Source organism: Onychomys torridus, chromosome 8 (genome assembly GCF_903995425.1).
Source record: "Onychomys torridus chromosome 8, mOncTor1.1, whole genome shotgun sequence".
Taxonomy (NCBI): Eukaryota; Metazoa; Chordata; class Mammalia; order Rodentia; family Cricetidae; genus Onychomys; species Onychomys torridus.
This window is the reverse complement of record NC_050450.1, coordinates 88,803,672-88,824,710: the sequence shown is the minus strand read 5'-3', so window position 1 is coordinate 88,824,710 and position 21,039 is coordinate 88,803,672. Positions and strand designations below refer to the sequence as shown.

General features: G+C 47.1%; 1 protein-coding gene across 4 annotated transcripts in view; it reads left to right on the top strand.

Annotated features, from left to right (window-relative positions):
• Positions 1–19,852, top strand: part of Stat3 (signal transducer and activator of transcription 3) — a 53,046-nt gene extending 33,194 nt beyond the window's left edge. Inside the window, exons 9-24 of one of the 4 annotated variants that reach the window (XM_036196049.1) lie at positions 1,754–1,912; positions 2,004–2,096; positions 2,771–2,830; positions 9,054–9,083; positions 9,173–9,266; positions 9,438–9,485; positions 11,249–11,332; positions 12,008–12,106; positions 12,203–12,338; positions 12,965–13,017; positions 13,256–13,350; positions 13,464–13,603; positions 13,954–14,163; positions 16,810–16,852; positions 17,196–17,258; positions 17,829–19,852. In XM_036196049.1, coding sequence (XP_036051942.1) covers positions 1,754–1,912; positions 2,004–2,096; positions 2,771–2,830; positions 9,054–9,083; positions 9,173–9,266; positions 9,438–9,485; positions 11,249–11,332; positions 12,008–12,106; positions 12,203–12,338; positions 12,965–13,017; positions 13,256–13,350; positions 13,464–13,603; positions 13,954–14,163; positions 16,810–16,852; positions 17,196–17,220 — 1,369 coding nt within the window. In that variant the 3' untranslated portion in view covers positions 17,221–17,258; positions 17,829–19,852. Of the gene's footprint in view, positions 1–1,753; positions 1,913–2,003; positions 2,097–2,770; positions 2,831–9,053; positions 9,084–9,172; positions 9,267–9,437; positions 9,486–11,248; positions 11,333–12,007; positions 12,107–12,202; positions 12,339–12,964; positions 13,018–13,255; positions 13,351–13,463; positions 13,604–13,953; positions 14,167–16,809; positions 16,853–17,145; positions 17,259–17,828 lie in introns of all 4 variants that reach the window. The other 3 variants (XM_036196047.1, XM_036196048.1, XM_036196046.1) reach the window with 3 other exon arrangements.
• Positions 19,853–21,039: the final 1,187 nt, after the last annotated feature.

Genomic DNA, 21,039 nt, shown 5'->3' with positions numbered 1-21,039 from the left:
CTCACTGACTTCATAGGCCGGCCTCAAACCCACTATATAGCCAGGCTCACCTTGAATTTGCAATCTTCCTGCCTCAGCTTCTTAAGTATCTGGGATTTTAGGCATGAATCACCATTCCTGCCATAAGGTAGCTTCTTTTATACACTCAAATTTAGTCCAAGAGTTAAAACTGTTAACTAATTTTAGCAAATTTTTAATTAAAAAATGCTTATGTCACTAATTTTAAATATATTTGATTTTTAAATTTAAATAAGACTTTTAGTTATATTTAACACTAAATTCTCTATTTTAGTTACTTTAATAATTTAAAACATTATATATTCTTTGTAAAGGAGGAAAAAGTTGAAGTATATGAAATTAATAAAATGAAAGAAACAATTCAAATCCATTGAGTGGTACCAGCAAGTCACCAGACTTTGTGACAATCATTTCTGTAGACATCTGTCGTGAATATACATGTGATCTAGAAATCCAGTTTCAGGTAGCAGCTGCTCTTTCCTGCCTTCCGTTGCTGCAGTGGGAAGGATGGCTCACATGGTCTTGTGCACCCCAGGCGAGTGCTCAGCTCCTGAGCCCTCCCCATGCCCCAGTTTGCTCTCATGTGCTCTTTTTCTAACACTGTCTGTCTAGCGTGGTGAGCCGGGCCCATAGCAAGCATGCCCCACCACCTTAAACTAGAAGAAGCTTGGCGGGATAGGGAAGCCCGCTCCATGGAGTGTGAAAAGTCCACATGACAGGCCGTCTGTGTCGTCACTGACACTGAGTGCTGCTCATTCCCTGAAAGTAGTTTGTACAGCTTCCTGATCGGTGCTGGCTCCAAGAAGTTAAGTTCTGGGAGATGCCAGAAAGGACGGGTCAGGAGCTCAGATCCCTGCAGCTGCCCACTGTTCACCTTCTGCCTTTTATTAAACTAGTGATAAACCATAAAGGAGAGACATTAGATGTTAAAAGAAAGAGAGATACTAATATTCCCTATTCTTGGAGGCCGAATTAATCAGCTTTGTCTCTCTTTCTGCCTACTTTTTCTACCTTTATAATTTTTTTTTTTTAATATAACCCTGGCTGTCCTGGAACTCATTTACTCTGTAGCCCAGGCTGGCCTCAAACTCACAGAAATCTGCTTGCTTCTGCCTCCCAGCTGCTGGGATTAAAGGCAGGTACCACCATGTCTGACTTTTCTAATTGACTTTTTTAATTTTGACATACCATGGTATATCTCTATGACTCATTGGAGAAGAACATTGCATGGGTTTTTGATGAGGCGACTCCTTGTCTTCTCTTTCAAGGAGCACTAAGGCCCACCATGGTGGAGGGACCTGGCCATGCTTATGCAGATTGTGAATGGCAGTGCTGGTTCAAGCCCACTTAGTGTCCTCTGCCCTCCAGTGTCATATTTTCATACCTAGACAGCCTAGGATGGGGGAAGTGAGCACAAGTGTTCTTCATATTTGGTCTTAAATTCATTCACAATCCAGTGACAACTCCAATAATGCCTCCTAGTGAGGTAAGCCTTAACCCTTCTCCCACTTAACTGTATGTTTCAAATTGTTGAAGTGTCCAATCGTATGCCCTGTGTATTCCCTTTCATTATTTTAGGGCCTTTTCTCCCTAGACAGGTCTCACTGCATAGCTCAGACTGGCCTTGAAGTCACTGTGCAGCCCAGGCTCAAGGGCCCTTTTCTTCAGTCTCCTGAGTGCTGGGGTTACAGCTGGGCAGCAGAGGTAACTGGGAACTGCCTTTCATCATTGGCAGGATAACTTCACTAGCAGAATCTCAACTTCAGACCCGCCAACAAATTAAGAAACTGGAGGAGTTGCAGCAAAAAGTGTCCTACAAGGGGGACCCGATTGTGCAGCACCGGCCAATGCTGGAGGAAAGGATCGTGGAGCTGTTCAGAAACCTAATGAAAAGGTAACCTTAAGAAGCTGAGGTTCAGAAGCAAGGAACAGGAGAAGCACGGTCACCACAGCAGGTGATGACGGGCTGTCCTTTCCCTTTCTAGTGCCTTCGTGGTGGAGCGACAGCCCTGCATGCCGATGCACCCTGACCGGCCCTTGGTCATCAAGACCGGTGTCCAGTTCACTACTAAAGTCAGGTGGGCCACAGTCTTTATACTTTGGTGGAGCTTTTATTGATGTCCAGTCCTCTTCCTTGAGCATTTCAAGGGGATCAGTAAGGCTCAGTGATAGGAGAGCTGAGGGGGAGGTGAAGCCCACTCCTCACCTTGAATCAACAAATGCAGAGGGTTGTTCTGCACTGTGAAATCTCCTCTAGAAAGAGAGCTGTGTTGGGTTTTGTACTTAACGGAAGGAATGCCAGCTGCAGAGAGAGCATGTTCGTGCAATGTTTCTCATTAAATGCTTTTCATTATCCTTCTGTGAGTCTTACAGCTTGGTTCACATTCTTAGGCATTTTCAGTACTACTTTGTTGGAGGGTCAACATTCAGCTTTAGTGCTGAAGATGACTCTGGATGGAGCTAGAATTTGGGCTTGTAAATACATTGATTGATTGATTGATTGATTGGTTAAGTCTAGACAGGGTTTCTTTGTGTAACCTAGAACTTATTGTCCTAGAATTCACTTTGTAGTCTAGGCTGGCCTTGAACTCAGATCCACTTGCCTCTGCCTCGTGAGTGTTGGGATCAAAGGCATGCACCAGCAATATATTTACTTCTTAGGAATTGAAGTATTAGGGGGTTTTATATTTTTCTAAACTAGAGGTCATGGTAGGAAGCCTACTAACTTTCCTTGACTATATGTTTTTAATAGGTTGCTGGTCAAATTTCCCGAGTTGAATTATCAGCTTAAAATTAAAGTGTGCATTGACAAGTAAGTATCCTTTATTATTTTAAAACAATATATTTTGATCAAATTCTTCCCCTCCCCCAAGTATATCCAGAACCGCTCCTCCTCCCTACCCACCCAACTTTTAAGTTCTTTCTCAAAAAAGCAAACCCCCACCGCCAAAGCCCACAATACAAAGTACAGCAACACCTCAAAAGAAACAAAGCAAACCAAACCATGTAACAAGATAAAACCATCACATCAAAACAAGATAAAACCATCACATCGAAGTTGGGCAGCACAGACCAAAAATGTAACAAAATAAAACAAAACCCTTCACATCGGAGTTGGACAGGGCAGATGAAAACCATGTAACAGGATAAAACAAACCATCACATGGGAGTTGGACAAATCAGCAGAAGGAAAGGAGCCCAAGAGAAAGCATAAGAGTCAGAGAGCCACTTGTTCCAACACTCAGGAATCCCTTAAAAACACTAACCTGGTGCCGGCCCTGCAGGCCCTGTGCATGCTGCTGCAGGCCCTGTGCATGCTGCTGCAGTCTCTGTGAGCTCCTAGGAGCTTTGCTTGTGTTGTTTAGAAGGCCTTGTTTCCTTGGTGTCCTCCATCCCCTCTGGCTCTCACACTCTTTCCGCCTCCTCTTCCATGGTGTTCCCTGAGCTCTGAGGGGAGGGATGTGATGGTGCCATCCTGTTTAGGGCTGAGTGTTCCAAGGTCTTTCACACTGTGTGTGATGTCTGGCTGTGGGTCTCTGTATTTGTTCCCATGTGCTGTAGGAGGAAATTTCTCTGATGATGGTTGAACAAGGCACTGATCTATGAATGTAGTAGGAGTCATTTTATCACTACATTTTTTTTTCTTTTTCCCTTTCTTTTTGGTTTTTCAAGACAGGGTTTCTCTGAGTAGCTTTGGTGCCTTTCTTGGAACTCACTCTGTAGCCCAGGCTGGCATCAAACTCACAGAGATCTGCCTGTTTCTGCCACCTGCATGCTGGGATCAAAGGCGCACACCACCACCGCCCAGCTTTTTTTTTTTTTTTTTAAGACTGTTTTTAGACTTTTATTTGGTTTTGCCCTAGGTTCTTGGGCTATATAATTCTTGGGCTATCAGGTTCTTGGTCACCCAAGTGTTGTTGAGTATGGGTTCTATCTCATGGAGTAGGCCTTAAGTCAGATCAGTTATTGACTGGTTACTCCCACAGGCTTTGTGCCACCATTGCCCTAGCATATCATCTTACAGGCAGGACACCATTGTAGATAAAGGGTTTGTGGCTGGGTTGATATTCACATTTCTCTTTTGGCAGCGTGCAGAGTACTTTCCTCTAACAGAGACCTGGCAGGTAGGGGTGAAGGCTCTATGTGAGCACCAGATCGACAGCTCCAGGTTCAATGAGTTCTGTAGGTGCTGTCTTCAGCAATGGGGCCTTGCTGTCAGTTTGTAGAGAGCAGCCTGTAGTCCTCGGCAGCAGCCTGGGTTGTTTGGGATTCCCATGAGGTCCCTTTGGCCAACAACTCAATTAGATGTAACCCAATCCCAGTACTGGAAGCTTCATTTGGTGACAAGAGATGGGCAGATGGGACTGTCTTTTCCATTATTTAGAGATTTCATTGAGGTTGCCTTCATATATGCGTATATATTAGGAGGTTTCTACTATATTAGATTTCCATGTTACCCCACAAATGTCCCTTAAGTTTAGCTGTCTCTCCCCATATTCCCTTTCATCCACTATTCCCTTCCCCTCCCTGATCCTCCCTTATAGACCCTCCCCATCCATAAATATCTATTCTATTTATTCTATCTCCCCTCTTTTGATGTTTGGTTTATTTTGTTTTGTTTTGTTTTGTTTTGAGACAGGGTTTCTCTGTGTAGCCCTGGCTGTCCTGGAACTCACTCTATAGACCAGGCTGGCCTTGAACTCACAGAAATCCTCTTGCCTCTGCCTCCTGAGTGCTGGGATTAAAGGTGCATGCCATCACCAGCCAGCTCATTTCCCTTTCCTAATGAGATCTGTCTGTCCCCTCCAGCCCCTTACTCTGTACCTATACTCTGTGGCTCTAGGGATTGTAGCGTGTTTATCATTGATTTAATAGCTAATATCTACATGTAAGTGAATACACACCATATTTGTCTTTCTGGTTCTGGGATACCTCACTCAGGATGATTTTTTTTTTTCCTAGTTCCATCCATTTGTCTGCAAATTTCACCATGTCTTTTTTTTTTTTTTTTTTTGCCAGAGCTGAGGATGGAACCCAGGGCCTTGTGCTTGCTAGGCAAGCGCTCTACCACTGGGCTACATCCTCAACCCCTCATGTCATTTTCTTTTTAAATGACTGAGTAATAGTCCATTATGTAAATACACTGTATTTTCCTTATCCATTCTTCTGTTGAGCGACATCTAGGTTATTTCTCATTTCTTGTTGTTATAAAGGGAGCAGCAATGAACGTGGTTGAGCAAGAGTCTCTGTGGTAGGATGAAGCATCTTTGGGTGTATGCCCAAGAATGGTAAAGCTGGATCTTGGGGTAGATTGATTCTCATCTTCCTGAGGAACTGCCGCACTGATTTCTGTAGTGTCTGTGAGTTTGCACTCCTACAGCAGTGGAGGAGTGTTCTTCTTACCTCACCAGCCTGAGCTATCTGTCACTTGCTGTGTTGATCTTAGTCATTCTGACAGGTGTGAGATGGAATCTCAAAGCAGTTTTGATTTGCATTTCCCTGATGGACAAGGATGGTGAACATTTCTTTAAGTGTTTCTCAGCCATTTGAATTTCCTCTATTGAGAATTCTTTGCTTGGATCTATACCCCATTTTTTAAATTGGGTTATTTGTTTTCTTGATATCTAGTTTCTTGAGTTCTTCATATATTATAGCTATTAGCCCTCTATCAACTGTGTAGTTGGTAAAAATCTTTCCTCATTCTGTAGGCTGCCATGACAAGTAAATGTTCTTAAACATAGCTCTTATTTGCACATGAGGGCTAGAAAAACAGGAACTTTGACAGACATTTGACTCCAGAGATGTCTCCATTCAGGGATCTTTGTTTTGTAAACGATTATGTTCAAAAACCTTTCAGAGACTCATCAATTTGCCTCAAATGTGAAAATAAAAAAGACTTGGAAGTGTATACAGTATTAGAGCACTTTCCTAGCATGTACAAGGCCCTTGGTTCAAACCCCCCCCCCAATCCTGCAAAATAAAGACGTAGTCTAGACGTGATGGGGCACACCTTTAATTTCAACACTCAGGAGGCAGAGGCAGGTGGATCTCTGTGAGTTTGAGGTTAGCCAGGACTACAGAGAGTAACCCTATCTTGAAAAACCAAAGGGAAAAAAGAAAAAGAAGGTTGTAAATGAATAAATCATACTTGCCAAGTTATATCACCATTGACAAAAGTAAGTGAAGACAGTAAGATAATTTCGTTTTCTCCGTGCATGTGCGTAGAGCAGAAGTAGACATGAAGTGTCTTCCTGTATCACTGTTCACCTGTCTTTTTGAGACAGGATCCCTCACTGGACTTGGAGCTTACTCACTGGCTAAGCTGACTGGTCAGCAAGCCTGTCATGGAGCCCCCAGCACTGGGGCTACAGACACTGCTGCACCCAGATTTTATGTAATGCTGAGGATCCAAACTAGGGTTCTCATGCCATGCAACAAGCACTCTGCCATTGAGCCATCTCCCCATCCCTGTATCCATTCCTAAGTGTACAGTTCAGTAGCATCGGACAGTCACACTGCTAAGTAGCAGGTCTCCAGAATGCAGTCACTTTGCAAACCTGAAGTGTTGTCCAGAACAGCTACTCTCCTTTCCTTTAGTATCTGACACTCACTATTTATTTCCAAAAGAGCTTTTTATATAAATAAAAATAATAGGAGGCATAGGTTTAGGGAGCTGCCTTGCCAGGTATTAAAACACATTAGAGTTCCAGTTGTTAAATGGATGTGTTACTAGGACAAGAATGGTGTTGATTGATCATTGTAACACAATCTGAAGTCTAGAAATAGACTTGAGGTTAATATAAGAGGTCAGTACATGTTAAAAGGGTGTTATGAGGTAGAGAGGGCAGGGTACTCAGAGTGGTAGTGGGACAGCTTCCTGTAGGTTGGAGTGAAAAGGGAGGGTTTTTCTTTTATGGACCATTAGCATAAACCCCAGGCATATTTACTATACTTACATGTTAGCAAAAGCCCCCATAGAACACAAATGCTTAATGTCACAGTGGCACAGGAAAGTGACACCACCTTTTCAAAAGAAATTCTGATGGTGTTCTAAAAAATAAACCATGGGGCTGGAGAGACAGCTCAGAGGTTAAGAGCACTGGCTGCTCTTCCAGAGGTCCTGAGTTCAATTCCCAGCAACCACATGGTGGCTCTCAACCATCTGTAATGAGATCTGGCGCCCTCTTCTGTATACATAATAAATAAATAAATCTTTAAAAAAAAAAAAAAAGTAAACCATGGACCTCCCTATAACACAGCCATTTCACTCACAGGTGTTAACACAGAGAGATGAGAAATGCACGTGTGTGTCCACTAACAGGAATGAACGGACAGTTTACACTCTGCCATGCAATGGAGTACTGTTCACTGTCAAAGCAAAGGGAACTATTTTTTTTAGTTATTTATTTTTTTAATTTTATGTACATTAGTGTTTTGGTGCATGTATATCTGTGTAAGGGTGTTGGATCCCCTGGAGCTGGAGTTACAGACAGTTGTGAATTGCCATGTGGATGCTGGGAATTGATCCTGAGTTCTCTGGAAGAGCAGCCAGTGCTTTTAACGTTTGAACTATCTCTCCAGCCCCATGAAAGGAACTATTGATAGTTGTAAAACATGAAGAAATCTTCAAAGTAATTATGTTGAGCGAAGGAAACCAGGTCTCCTCCCAAAAGAGTGAATATTTTATGTTTACATGGATATATTTCTAAAAATGCAAATACATCTGTAGTGATAGGAAACGCAATAATGTTCTGGGGTCAGGGTGGGGTGGAGTATGGGGTTGGGGTATATTACAAATGAGTGTAGGGACACTTGGGGTGGTGGATATGTTCTGGATTATGCTGATGGTTCCATAGGTATGTGTAGCATTTATAAACCAGCCCCATAAGTTGTACATTTTAGATTGTGCAATGTATTGGTTATGAATTATAAATAAAAACTAATACAAAAAGGGTATATAAAAAAGAGAGATGATTCAGACATGAAGGAGAGCTGATAACTGGCTTAAAAATGTTGTACCTGGAAAGACAGAATGTTTTAATGCTGATCAATTTATTCTACAAACCCACAAGAAGGTTCTATGTGTAGGTAAATATATAGCAATGGAGAAGCAGTTTTATTTATTTGTTTGTTTGTTTGCTTGTTTGTTTGTTTTTTGAGATAAGGTTTCTCTGTGTAGCCCTCGCTGTTCTGGAACTAGTGCTGTAGACTAGGCTGGCCTTGAACTCACAGAGATCCTCTGACTTCTGAGTGCTGGGCTTAAAGGTGGGCACCACCATGCCTGACTGAGAAGAACTTTTAAAATAGTACTCTACAAAGATTAAAAACAGAGATATCATAATATAAAAAGGTGGCATTGTAGGGACAGAGGTAGCAGTGGTTACATGGGGACAGCATTTCCAGCCGCGTCATGGGAGGTGTTGAGAGTTGTCGGTAACAACAGACCTTTACAGAAAATCCAGCGTGGTTTGGATAATGAGGAAACTTGCAACCTGTGTAACTGGAAATGCAGTTGGGGCAAGGACCTGAGATGAGGTCAGTGACTCACAGGTGTCTTCAGGAACCCAGAATCCTCCGTCCCAGCAGGTGTACACCTGTAAACTGGGGTTCCCTTCCACGCTGCTCTGTGGCTTCTAGTAGCAGTTAACAAAGGCTATCCGCCTTCTCACATACATCTGTGGAGCAGAACAGCCTCCAATACCATTCCCTCCTTGGTCTGATTGAGACAAGGCGGACTGTGGCCTCACTGCTCTGTGCTTCCTCCGTTCTGATGAATGTAGTGATCAGGGTTCCCTGGAGGTAGAGATGGGCTCTGACATCCCATGCTGAGCAGAATGGAGAGTTCTTAGGAAAGGTAAAGAAGCTGTGGGCTAGATACCCAACTGAGGCTACTGCTTAAGTACATACAGAGTTTTATTTCACTCCTAAAACATAACTGGACAGCTAAAGAAAGGCATTTCCCATTAAAGTAGGTTCTAGAAGGAAACAGGGTTGATGACTTCCATTTTGTTAACCTTCATCTGTGTTCTTGACAGAGATTCTGGGGATGTTGCTGCTCTCAGAGGGTGAGTCTTGCCTCCTTTGTTCTGTTTCATCCAGCTTTATCCTCTGGCTGCTCAGTCACTCATTTGTTGGTTTTTCTCCCATGATTCAGATCTCGGAAATTTAACATTCTGGGCACAAACACGAAGGTGATGAACATGGAGGAGTCCAACAACGGCAGCCTGTCTGCGGAGTTCAAGCACTTGGTGGGTTGTGGGAGTGCTCCTGGGGGGTGCTCCCCTGCACAGAGGAGGTCAAGCACTTGGTGGGTCGTGGGGGGTGCTCCCAGGAAGGGTGCTCCCCTGTACAGAGAGCAACGGCAGAGCAAGAGCTGGGGACAGCCACACATGACACTTGGCTTTTTTCCTTTCTTCTAGACCCTGAGGGAGCAGAGATGTGGGAATGGGGGCCGTGCCAATTGTGATGTAAGTTTTGTTCAGGCTAAAAACTGTCGGGGAGTGTTTTCTTTGAGGAAAAGAGAGAAAGCTCTCTATCCGGCCCAGAATTAAAGACCTTAACCTGCTAGTTCAGCTGCTGACTTAGAAATGTCGCTCTGGGCCAGTGTGACATGCTCAGAAGTCACAGGTGCCGTGGAGTTCTCGAAGAGGAGCATTTCCCTGAGAGTTGGGGAGTTGTCCCCCCCCCCTTTCAGCCGTGGGAAGTCCCTTGTCGAGCTGTTACCCACACCCATTTGGTAGAAAAGTTTCCACCTTGCCTGGGGCTTCCCAAAGTCCCTTGCCACCACCTGCCAGCTGGCTCCATTTTCAGAGCCTTCATGAGAGGAAGGCAAGTCAGCAAGTCAGAGTTAAACTTAAGAAAACAGTGCACCCGCACGCACGCACGCACGTGTGTACACACACACACACACACACACACACACACACAGAGCACTCAGGAGCTGAGGCAGAGGGATCATGAGTTTGAGATTATTCTGTCCTTCAGCACACACGTAGAGGAACTAGAATTTCATTCCTGAGAATTCCTTAGTAGTTCCTGTACAAAGCGAGAGGCTGCACTGCACTGCCTGCCCGTGGCAGTGAAGGTTGCTACAGTCACTTTGGAAAGCAGCTCGGCATTATAAAATGAGCACCCCTGTGAACCAGGAGTCCCGGTCCCAGGATTTATCACTAGAGAAACCTTTGCATATGTGCACCAAGGACAAGTACATGATCACAGCCACCGAGTACTCTCCAAACAGCCCACATCAGGGAGCCCTTAGGGAGACAGGAGTGTGGTGTAGTCACAGCGGAACACTCTACAGCTGTGATAGAAGTGGGACCTGCATGTGACCACAGACCCCACCTCACACTGGAGATGGGGGCCAACAGCTGGAACAAACTACCAGTAGGACTGCATATGTGTGGGGTTCACAGACACCCCGTGTAAAATGCACATGCTCGGAGAAACAGCCATGAACATGGTTAGGAGAAGCTAGGAAACAATAGAGCCTAAGACACAGCAGTACTGTAAGAGGAAGGGGAAGAGATCACCTGGGGAATTTCAGTGGTAATGGCTTGTCCTTGAACTGGATGGTGATGTAGGCTGTGGCTCAGTGGTGGGGTGTGCTTAGCATACATGAGACACTGAGTTTGCCCCCTAGTATGGATGGAAGAAAGGAGGGAGAAAGAAAAGGAGGAAGAGAAGAAATTCAAATCAATACTGTGGTATAAACTTGCCTCCCTCCCTCCCTCCCTCCCTCCCCCTCTCCCTCTCTCCCTCCCTCCCTTCCTCTCTGTGTTTGTATATGGACACCCATGTGCCATGGTGTGCATGTGGAGGTCAAAGGACTACTTGCAGGACTTTTTTTCCTTTTACTGAGTGGGTCTCAGGGATTAAACTCAGGTTATCAGGCAAATGCCCTTGCCCACTGAGCCATCTTGCTGGTTCCCAAATGGTAAATAAGCAGGGTGGTGTATCCTTGGATATCCATTGCTTTGTTGTTCTTTGTGCCTTGAATCTGAATATTATAAAATATGATTATTTATTATGTAATACATACTAAAAGATCAGCTTTGAGGATCCTACCCTTGAGGATCTTTGTGTTGAAGAGAGATGGTACAGAGCTGTGTCCCTAACACTCTGTCCACAGCCACCTTATTAGTGTAGGGAGGCCATAGCATATCGCTGTCCTCTGTTGTTCCTGCTGAGAGCTCGGCCATTCTCTAAAGAAGTGACTTTGCTGTTGCAGGCCTCCTTGATAGTGACTGAGGAGCTGCATCTGATCACCTTCGAGACTGAGGTGTACCACCAAGGCCTCAAGATTGACCTAGAGGTGAGTTCTTCACAGAGCCAGGCAGTGCATGTGCAGGGCAACAGGACAACATGTCTGGTGGCATGTGACTATTTGCTAAGCCTGTGTTTAATTTTCACTATCTATCTCTGAAAAGTCCTTGATAGCCACCCACTGAGAAGAAAGTGTTGCTTGAGCACATGAACTGGAAATCTGTCTTTAGTGACTGCTTAGAATTGATTTGATAAAGTTTGGGCAAGTAAATCTTAGTAGACACCATTTCAGTAGGTAGAAAGTCATGGCATTTAGATCTTGTTTTCCAGCCTTGATCTTATTAAATTAGACCTGGAAAAGCAGGAATCCTCATGTTTGATTTCTAGCACCTCAGGTTCATGGAAAGATATAGATAGATACTTTGCATTTTAGAGATTACCTTCCAGGTCTCTGGAAAGTCAGGGCCAGGGGACTAGCTTTGAGCCAGTTAGATTTCCTAAGTAACTGGCTATAGTCAGACATCAGCGAGTCCTGATGTCCAGGCTAGTCATTCTGCCCCTCTGGAGTTGAGCTGCTTCAGTCATGCTCCTGCTCAGAGCTGGCATCTGGTGTGGCATGACTTTTAATTCTAGCCCGTGGAGGTGCAAGTGAAGAGGTTTTTGGAGCTGTGAGAGCCCAGCTGTCTTGCTAAGTCATTCTCCACCTGTCCCCCATACTCTACAGACCCACTCTTTGCCAGTTGTGGTGATCTCCAACATCTGTCAGATGCCAAATGCTTGGGCATCAATCCTGTGGTATAATATGCTGACCAACAACCCCAAGGTGAGTCCCGGAACACCCTCTCTGAAACCCTGAACCCTTGCGCCTTCTCAGCCCCTGGTGCGAGTCATCGGCATCACTGTCTTACCTTCTCAATAGAACGTGAACTTCTTCACCAAGCCACCGATTGGAACCTGGGACCAAGTGGCTGAGGTGCTTAGCTGGCAATTCTCATCTACCACAAAGCGAGGGTTGAGCATTGAGCAGCTGACTACGCTGGCCGAGAAGCTCTTAGGTGGGTGTCTGACAACCTAGATGAGGGTCTGGTCCGGGCGGGTGGTCACTCGGGCAAGGTTTCCCCGTGTCTACCCAGGGCCAGGCACTGTGCCAGATATATCCTGGTATTCATTTTTAGGATATGTGGCAGGGATCGGGAGGGCTTTTTTTCTTGATTGCCTTCCCAGGCACTGCTCTGACTAACCTGAGGAGACATTTTAGTGTGTGTTAGAAGATGGGTAAGAACTTGGTATCCACTGCCCATTTCTTTAAGAAGCCATAGATGATAGTTTAAAATTTTTTCTTTCCTTTAAAAAAATTGGTCTAAAAGTAGCTTTGACCCATGGTACCACCAAATACAACCTTCTAACCCCAACTGTTAGCTTGTTAGTGTGACACACGAGGCAAGGAAGAGCAGGAGCCCAGTGGGGCATCAGTGCTGGGCTACTCCAGGGTCAGATGCTGGGGTCAGATGTGTGTGGGCATGTTTGTGCATATGGACACACACATACACACATGCACATAGAACTGTGGCACTCTGCAAGTACATGGAAGCAAATAATGGGGCAGATGTTTGCAAATCATCCTTGAGAATACAATCCCTAACCAAGGCCAGAACTCCTGTCCGTCTTTTCCCTCCTGTAGGACCTGGTGTCAACTACTCTGGGTGTCAGATCACATGGGCTAAATTTTGCAAAGTAAGTGATTTTGTTGATTCCTATGGTTGCCTTCTAGGAGGCAGGTCTGGAATGTTCATTTGTAAGGTGGTTCTGGGGAGGGGCATGGATACTGAAAGCCTCAGACCCTTTTTTCCAGCAGTTAGTAGGAGCTGCCTGAGGATAGAGGAGCCTGAGGACATTGGCAGAGGTTTAGGCATGATAGGGCTGGAATGGATGGATGGTGGTGGACTTGGCTCTCCCATTATTCTTTCTCCAGGAAAACATGGCTGGCAAGGGCTTCTCCTTCTGGGTGTGGCTAGACAATATCATTGACCTTGTGAAAAAGTATATCTTGGCCCTTTGGAATGAAGGGTAAGGCTGAATGAAACTTGGCTGTACTGTGTGACCAAGTAACCTGCTTCCAGCAAGCCCATGACAGGAACAACCTTTGTAGCCCAAACAACATTGGTTTTTCTTGGCTCCAGGTACATCATGGGTTTCATCAGCAAGGAGCGGGAGCGGGCGATCCTGAGCACGAAGCCCCCGGGCACCTTCCTGCTGAGATTCAGTGAGAGCAGCAAAGAAGGAGGGGTCACTTTCACTTGGGTGGAAAAGGACATCAGTGGTAAGACCTTGCACCTGCACCTTCTGTCTCCCTTGCTCCACCTGGTGGCCACTGCCAACACCTGGCTGCTCCCTGTTCTGTGTACTACTACTGCCCTCTGGAGGGCAGAGAGGGCCCGTGCCGCCTCCTGAAGGGCTGGCCTGCCCATTTGTCATGTTTGCTCCATTGGCTAATATTTGTGTAGAAAAGTGTGATTTGAATCTTATTTCCACATTCTCTTTTCTACCTACCTTGTTAATACACCTGAGGCAAGTGTTTGGCCTGTGATCCAGCTTGGCAGCTTCTCTATAGACAGCCTGGACACTGCCACAGTTCTAAGCATAATCTTTCCTTCCCATGCCCCGTGCCAGGCAAGACCCAGATCCAGTCTGTAGAGCCGTACACCAAGCAGCAGCTGAACAACATGTCATTTGCTGAAATCATCATGGGCTATAAGATCATGGATGCTACCAACATCCTGGTGTCCCCATTGGTCTATCTCTACCCTGACATTCCTAAGGAGGAGGCATTTGGGAAGTATTGTCGACCAGAGAGTCAGGAGCATCCTGAAGCTGACCCAGGTAGTTGTTGATTTTCCATGGTTCTGGCTTCACTGTTAGGGAAAGCGGGACAGTACAGATCCTTGGAGGAGAGACAAGGACATGACTGGTATCTTAGGGGGTTGGTGAGTCCTGCTTATGGAAAGAGCTGTTTATTGAGTACTTTGACAGGGTGACTGACAGGATTCAAGAGAAGAACAGAATCAGGCCTCATAGGAGTTGTCAGTCTGGAGATGAAAATAAACACACACACACACACACACACACACACACACACACACACACACACACCACCCTCAAAAGCCAGGAAGAGAAAATGAGGACAGTTCTCCGATGCCTCTTACACGGTGGAGTCCAGAAGACTTGAGACAGACTTGAGTCCAGTATGCTTTGCTTCCATGTGTTAGCAGTGTCAGAGAGTCTGAAGAAAGGCTTCTGGGACAGTGGCTGTTAGCAGCCTGGGGTAGAGTTCACAGCAGAGTGGGGAGTGTTGAGGTTGCAGGAGATGACAACTGGAGAGGATGCGGAGTTGGCATTTAGAATGTACAGCTGTTGAAACAAGATGCATTTTACGATGTGGGAGTGCGTGTGACTGTATACATTATACAAAAACAGAGGTTGTGTTGAGTTAAATCTGTGGTCCTTGGGGCTGCCCCAGCCTGAAGAGTCAGGGCCGTCTGGTCTGAGGTCATGTGGTGCTTGCTGCACTGACTGTCTCCTGTCTGCATGCTGGTGAGGAGGCTGCTGTGTTCGTTTGTGTTTTCTGTGACTGTTCTTAATCGTCGTACCATGCTGAGCTCCGTAATGAGATGTGTGAGTTGGCCTCCTGGCTCTGGCTGCCTTTGTCCACGGAGCACCTGTGCACAAGTGCGCCAACTCTTGCCGGCTCTGTCCTCAGCGTTCTCCGCGGAATGTCCAGTTCTCAGGCTGGAGGAGTCAGGCTTGTCGACGGTTCCTTTCCTTCCCTTTGTTCTGGTGTTGAGTTCTCTTCATTCTGTGGAGGAGTTTAGCTCTCACTTCCTGTCTGTCCCTTATCTCGGCCTCCACCTTGCCTTCAGTTGGGAGATCTGTTTATCAGCGCTTCTCACACTCCTCTTTGTTCTTTTCACAGAGGACTTTGAAGTCCATGTGCTGATCCTTTTGACTAATTTGCTTTCAAGATCCAGGCCCTTGGTCTGAGGCTGCCATCCCCATCCCCGCTGTAGCTGCCTAGAGACGTTCCTCAGGGGCAAGGCACTGAGCATGAGAAAGGAGTCCATTACCTGCCGGGCTTGCCTCTGAGCATAAGGAGGGTGTCCTGAGGGCTTGGGAGCCCGATGAAGGGTAGGAGGTTCAGATGAGCCCCTCAGAGAGGCGAGCTGTGAGGACCACTTCCTCTGGTTCTACTGCAAGAGTATTATGGGATAGACATCACTCAGCCTCTTCTCAGGTCTTCCTTGCCCTCCTCTGGAGGGGTTTTGAGTAAGTTCAGTCATAGTTTGTCCAGACCCAGACAGGAATCAGGAATCAGCCATTTCTTCTCTCTCTTCCTCTTTCTTCTTCTCTCTTCTCTTAGTTCTGTGGTCCACACTCCCACCTCAGGCCCAAAGTGGACTTCTTGGCTCTCTTGATCATCGGAGAGTGAAATTCTCTCTCTCTCATTTATTGTGTGTGGAAATCCAGCTCTTTCCTTCCGTCATGTAGATCCTGAGGTTGAACTCAGGTCCTCAGGTAGCACTTTGCTATCCACTTAACTGTCTTATCTTACCTCTCTGTCTCTCTAGGGGAGAGAGTTCTCATCCTAGAGAGCTCTCTGGACCAGGACAGTTGGATTTGTAGACACACAATTGCCTCAGGAATTCCTTTGGCTCTGTGCTGAGTTAACCTGTTTCTTGGCCAAAAATGAACCTGGATTTCACTATGGCTGCTTTTCAGTGGCTTCTCTCAGGTGGCTGCCATGTGTTCTACTTGCTGCTTATAGGCCCCGGGGTTATGTCTCAGCTTTCCTCAGCCTACCCACACTGCTCCAGGCCTGCCACATGCTTTGTTCAACTGAACTCCCAAGATTTCAGGCCAGTGCCTCCAGGGCTTTGCCTAACATTTCAGTCCTCACATTTCCAACATAAACAGCAGAGATGGAAGACAACCAGACCTGCCTCTTCCTCTCCTCCCACACATGAGAGAGAAGGCGCCTTGCACATGGACTCAGGCCTGGCTGTCCTGTCCTCCTGGTGGCTGGGGTGTGTTTGCGAGCTTGCAAGTGGCTTTGGCGCCTCCTGCATTAGCCATCTTTGTCCTCTTAAACCTTCAGGCCTGTTGGTGTCCGGGCTGGTCACCTGGTCAATTCACAAGCGTGGCCAGGTCACAGTCGCAGCCTAACACCACACAAAGGTATCGAACACTCAGGCAGGGTGGGAAGGAAGCACAAAGTTGGTGGCAGGCCAGGTGTAGGTACAGGTAGGCAGGTGTACCCAGAAGTCCTGAAGCTGTGGAAAGAAAGCATAAAACTTCAGACTCCGAGTACCTTGTATGTCAAGTAGCACATGTCGAGGGAGGACAGCCCTAAGAGGTGGACTCTGGACAGTCTCTGAGTGAGGTTAGCTCCAGCCATCTGGAGAGCCAGGTATCCTCTTGCACTATTCTCAAAGCAGCTTGCAATCAGTTAAAGCCTGGGTTTCCTCTCTGCAGGTGCTGCCCCTTACCTGAAGACCAAGTTCATCTGTGTGACCCCGTAAGTGGCTTCCCTTCCCAGTTTGCATTCCTTTCTACTGTCCTCAGTTGTCCCCAGGACTAGGGAGGACGAGGGGTCAGAACCACTGTGAAGGGCTGGATGCTCCTGGGCTGGTTAGTGCTCAGAGTGACCGACCTTGTGTGTTTAAAAAGCTTGAGTTTTTATTTTTTATTTTTTTCTGTTGGAGACCAGAGTTTGATGGCTTGTGTGTGTGTGTTTTGTTCTTTTTTTTTCCCTCCATTGTGTCTTGTCAACCCGGCCCTTCCCCCTCCTGCCGCCCCCCCTTCCTACAGAACGACCTGCAGCAATACCATTGACCTGCCGATGTCCCCCCGCACTTTAGATTCATTGATGCAGTTTGGAAATAACGGTGAAGGTGCTGAGCCCTCGGCAGGAGGGCAGTTTGGTGAGTGTTTAGAGAGTCAGGCCCCCTTGTCCCATGCCTGCCTGTACAGCCAGAGCCAGAGCCGGCCTGCCATGCTGGTTGGAGTCAGTTTTAGAGCCACGGTGTCCTAGGAAACGGATGGCACACGTGTGTAATTTTCCAGTAGCCACAGTCAAAACAGTGCAAAGTGGCAAGTGACATTAATGCCTTATGTAAGCAGCACACTATCACATTAACATCTGAGGAGAAGTCTCAAACTATTTCTCCCTCTTCCCTTTCCTCCTGAGTCTTTGACACCTTGATTAAGACTAGTTCTGGGTGCTCAGTGGCTTCGTGCTGTTAAGGCCACCACTACCAGGGCAGCCTGAGATCTTTGAAACAGAGAGTCAGGGTTGAAGTGGTGACTGAGCTCTTCTCCAGGGCAAGGCCCTGTAAGCAGCAAGGAAGTCTGCCTTTTCTGACCTTGCCCAGGCCTGAAGGGACAGGAGACTGGTTAACAGTAGTGCCTGAGCCCCTGGCACAGGGATGGGAATTGTGAGAAGCTGGCTGCAGTCAGGTGGCTGAACTGGCATTGTCTCTCTGTCCCTGCAGAGTCGCTCACGTTTGACATGGATCTGACTTCGGAGTGCGCTACCTCCCCCATGTGAGGAGCCGCCAATGGGAGCTGCAGAGATGACTGGGGCACCTGCCCCGAGTTCCACCCTTAAGCAGTCAAACCCCAGATCATCTGAAACTCCTAACTTTGTGGTTCCAGACTTTTTTTTTTTTTTTTTTTTTTTTTTTTTTAATCTCTACTTCTGCTATCTTTGAGCAATCTGGGCACTTTTTAAAATAGAGAAACGAGTGAGTGTGGGTGATGTGCTTTTATGTAAAGAAGAGAGGATTCTCTGAGTCTGTGATGGGGGATGTGAGAGCGAGAGGCTGGAGGGAGAAAAAGGAAATGCCTTGTGTTCTGTTCCCTGCCCTCCTTTCTCAGCAGCTCGTCTGGGCAGCGGCAGCAGCAGCAGCGATGTTTGTTGTTAGACAAGTGCCTCCTGGTGCCCATGGCATCCTTTGCCCATTTCTGTGAGCTGATACCCCGGGCTGCCTGCAGCTGAGGCCTCTTGACATTGCACTTTTAACCTTGCTAATGTCCAAATAGAAGATAGGATTAAGCCCATAGGTTTCTTTTTAAATTAAAAAAAAATAATAATAATAAAGTAATAAGAATTAAAGGGCAAATCACACTGAGACAGCATAGCCTTTCTGTATCAAGGAAAACTTTAGCTCACAGCCTCTTTGGTGCTTAAAAAGCATATGAACCCTGAAATGGTTTCAGATGAAATCTTTAAAAGACATCTGAGGCTGTGGCTTGGGCTCTGGTTTGAACACCAAGGTTAGAGAGAACCTAGATATCCCAGACTCTTCATAAACTGGGTTTTATTTACCCAAGAGTATGCTCGCCTGTGGGAGGGGTGAGGCTAGGCCAAGGGCACTGAAAACCTCTGTCGCCCTCCCTCCCCCAAGACTCCGGACCCTGTTTCAGGGTCAGTCTGTCCTGTGGGTGCCTTACTGGGCCTAGGATCAACCTGGCTTCCTTTCCCACTTGACCTTGCTAGTGGTATGTCTTCTTCCCATGTCCAAAGGCTCCTTCCTGACCTGCTTGCATTGGGAAACCTGGTCTCAGGACCTTGCGATCAGAGAGATTGAGTTACAGGTTTGAATTGATTTAGACTACGGGTCCTCAGCAAAGCTCAGGGATTATGGTCCTTATTCTACTTGCTTGGTTCCCAGGGGTACCTGTAACCAGAGGGCAAAAGCTGACTGATAAACTCCAGGTCTGTCTGCCCCTCATATGAGGGCTGTACTCTTGGCCTCCCCTAAGACTGGCAATTGTCTGCTCCCCATCGGGTCCTCCAGGTGAGGTGGAACAGGGTGCCTGCACCCTACCATGGCCTTCATGTCACCCGCTTGCCTCAGCCACTCAGCTCGCTTGAACACTTAGTGGTTCAAGGCAAACCTGCTCTGACACAGGGGCATGGCTACATTCAGTGACTCAGAGACCAGTGTCTGGAATTCTGTTTGTTTCACTCAAATTAACCAGTGTCTGAATTAAGGGGTGAGGACATTGTCTCCAAGACAAACTACTTGTCTTGGCCGCCCCTGGCCTTCCGCTTTGAGACAGTTATTGCTCGCCCTTCCCCAGCAACATTCTTTAGTAGACAAAAAGCTGAACTCATAAACTGAAAGGGTATTTAGAAAGGCAAGGCTTGGGCGTACTGACAGCTTTAAATCCTGGGGACCCAGGGAGCAAGGGCTCGGCTTGTGAAGTTCCTGGCTGTGGGGAGTTACCTGGGTAGCCTGGGCTAACCACCTGTAGTGACAGCTACAAGGAGAACAGAAACGGGCCCTGTGGAGTCCTCAGAACCGCCCGCCCACTTTCCTTCCCTTTGCCCTGTCTGTCCCCAGCCTAGCCCAAACACGCCTGCGGATTGCTTAGCCTCTCTGTACAGTGGTTTGTATTCTATCCTGGCCACTGCATTCAAGTTCCAATGTATACTTTCTAGTGTAAAAATTTATATTATTGTGGGTTGTTTTGTTGTTGTTGTTGTTGTTGTTTGTTTGTTTTTTGTATATTGCTGTAACTACTTTAAATTCCAGAAATAAAGATTATATAGGAACTGTCTGGTGGCTGTGGGGGCTGGCTGGCTGGTGGGACTGCCTTTGCCTGGCTTGTGCTCTGTCTGCAGAGGCCTTCCTCTCGGTGGAGCCATGCTAGGAGCACATGAGTATCAGGGGGATAGCAGCCCAGTTCTGGGGCTGAAGTTCTGCTGAAGCTATGCAGCGCCCCCACCCCCATCTTAGATCAGCTGCCATCTTCCAGAGGAGGCAACCCAGGAGCCAAGGGTCATAGTCCAGTGGCAAGAGCATGTCAGAGTGGCCTCCTCCCTCTGCCCTCCCAAAGCTGCTGTGTTTGTTCTGCAGTCAGATAAGCTGCCTAATGGAGGGCGGGCTGGGGTGTAGACCCAGGCCTCTCCTTCCACAGTTGGGCCATTATCACCTTCTATTCAGTTCCATCAGTGGGGACAACTTGCAGACACTTCCCTGGCTGTGGCTGCAGGGCCCCTGGGCAGTCAGCAGTGATAATTCAGGGAAAGGCCAGAGGCGAGGTGCCTGCTCACAGCATCTCCCCACCTACACCCCTCACCACTCAGTACCTTGGAGCCCAGCCCATAGTGCCTCTGTGAGAGATACCAGGCACTCCCCCTGCAGAGATGGAAGCAGAGATTAGTGTTTAGTGCGGCTGGCTGAGGCGGGGCAGACCCTGCTTCCCACCCCCAGCCACCCTGAGCCCTGGGGCCTTACTGGGGCAGGCTGTGAACTGAACTCCTGCCCCCAACTTTGCTTTGAGCTCTGAGGTAACCTGTCTTACAGTTCCTTGTGCCTCAACTCTCAACCCAAGAGAGTGTGCCTCTGAGCCCAGAGATCCAGTTAGGGCTAGCTAGGCCTTTCTGTCCTGGTCACCACAGCAGTTGGATGGTGCCACCTGCTGGGCTCTGGGAAGAGGCCAAGGGAGGATGGGCTTTTGTCCAGGCTCTCTGCTGCCCCTGGCCACAGGCAAGTTGGCAGTGGCTTTGACACTGTCCTCAGTGATGCTTTAGTGCAGCCTGGGCTATATATAGCTTTGCTCTTCCCATGGGTCCCTCCCCCGGTGATTCTCGAAGCTTCTTTCCTTAAGCCCTTGAGCCCCTGCTCTCCTTGGCATGCATCCCCGAGCACACACCACACACACACACACACACACACACACACACATCTTTAG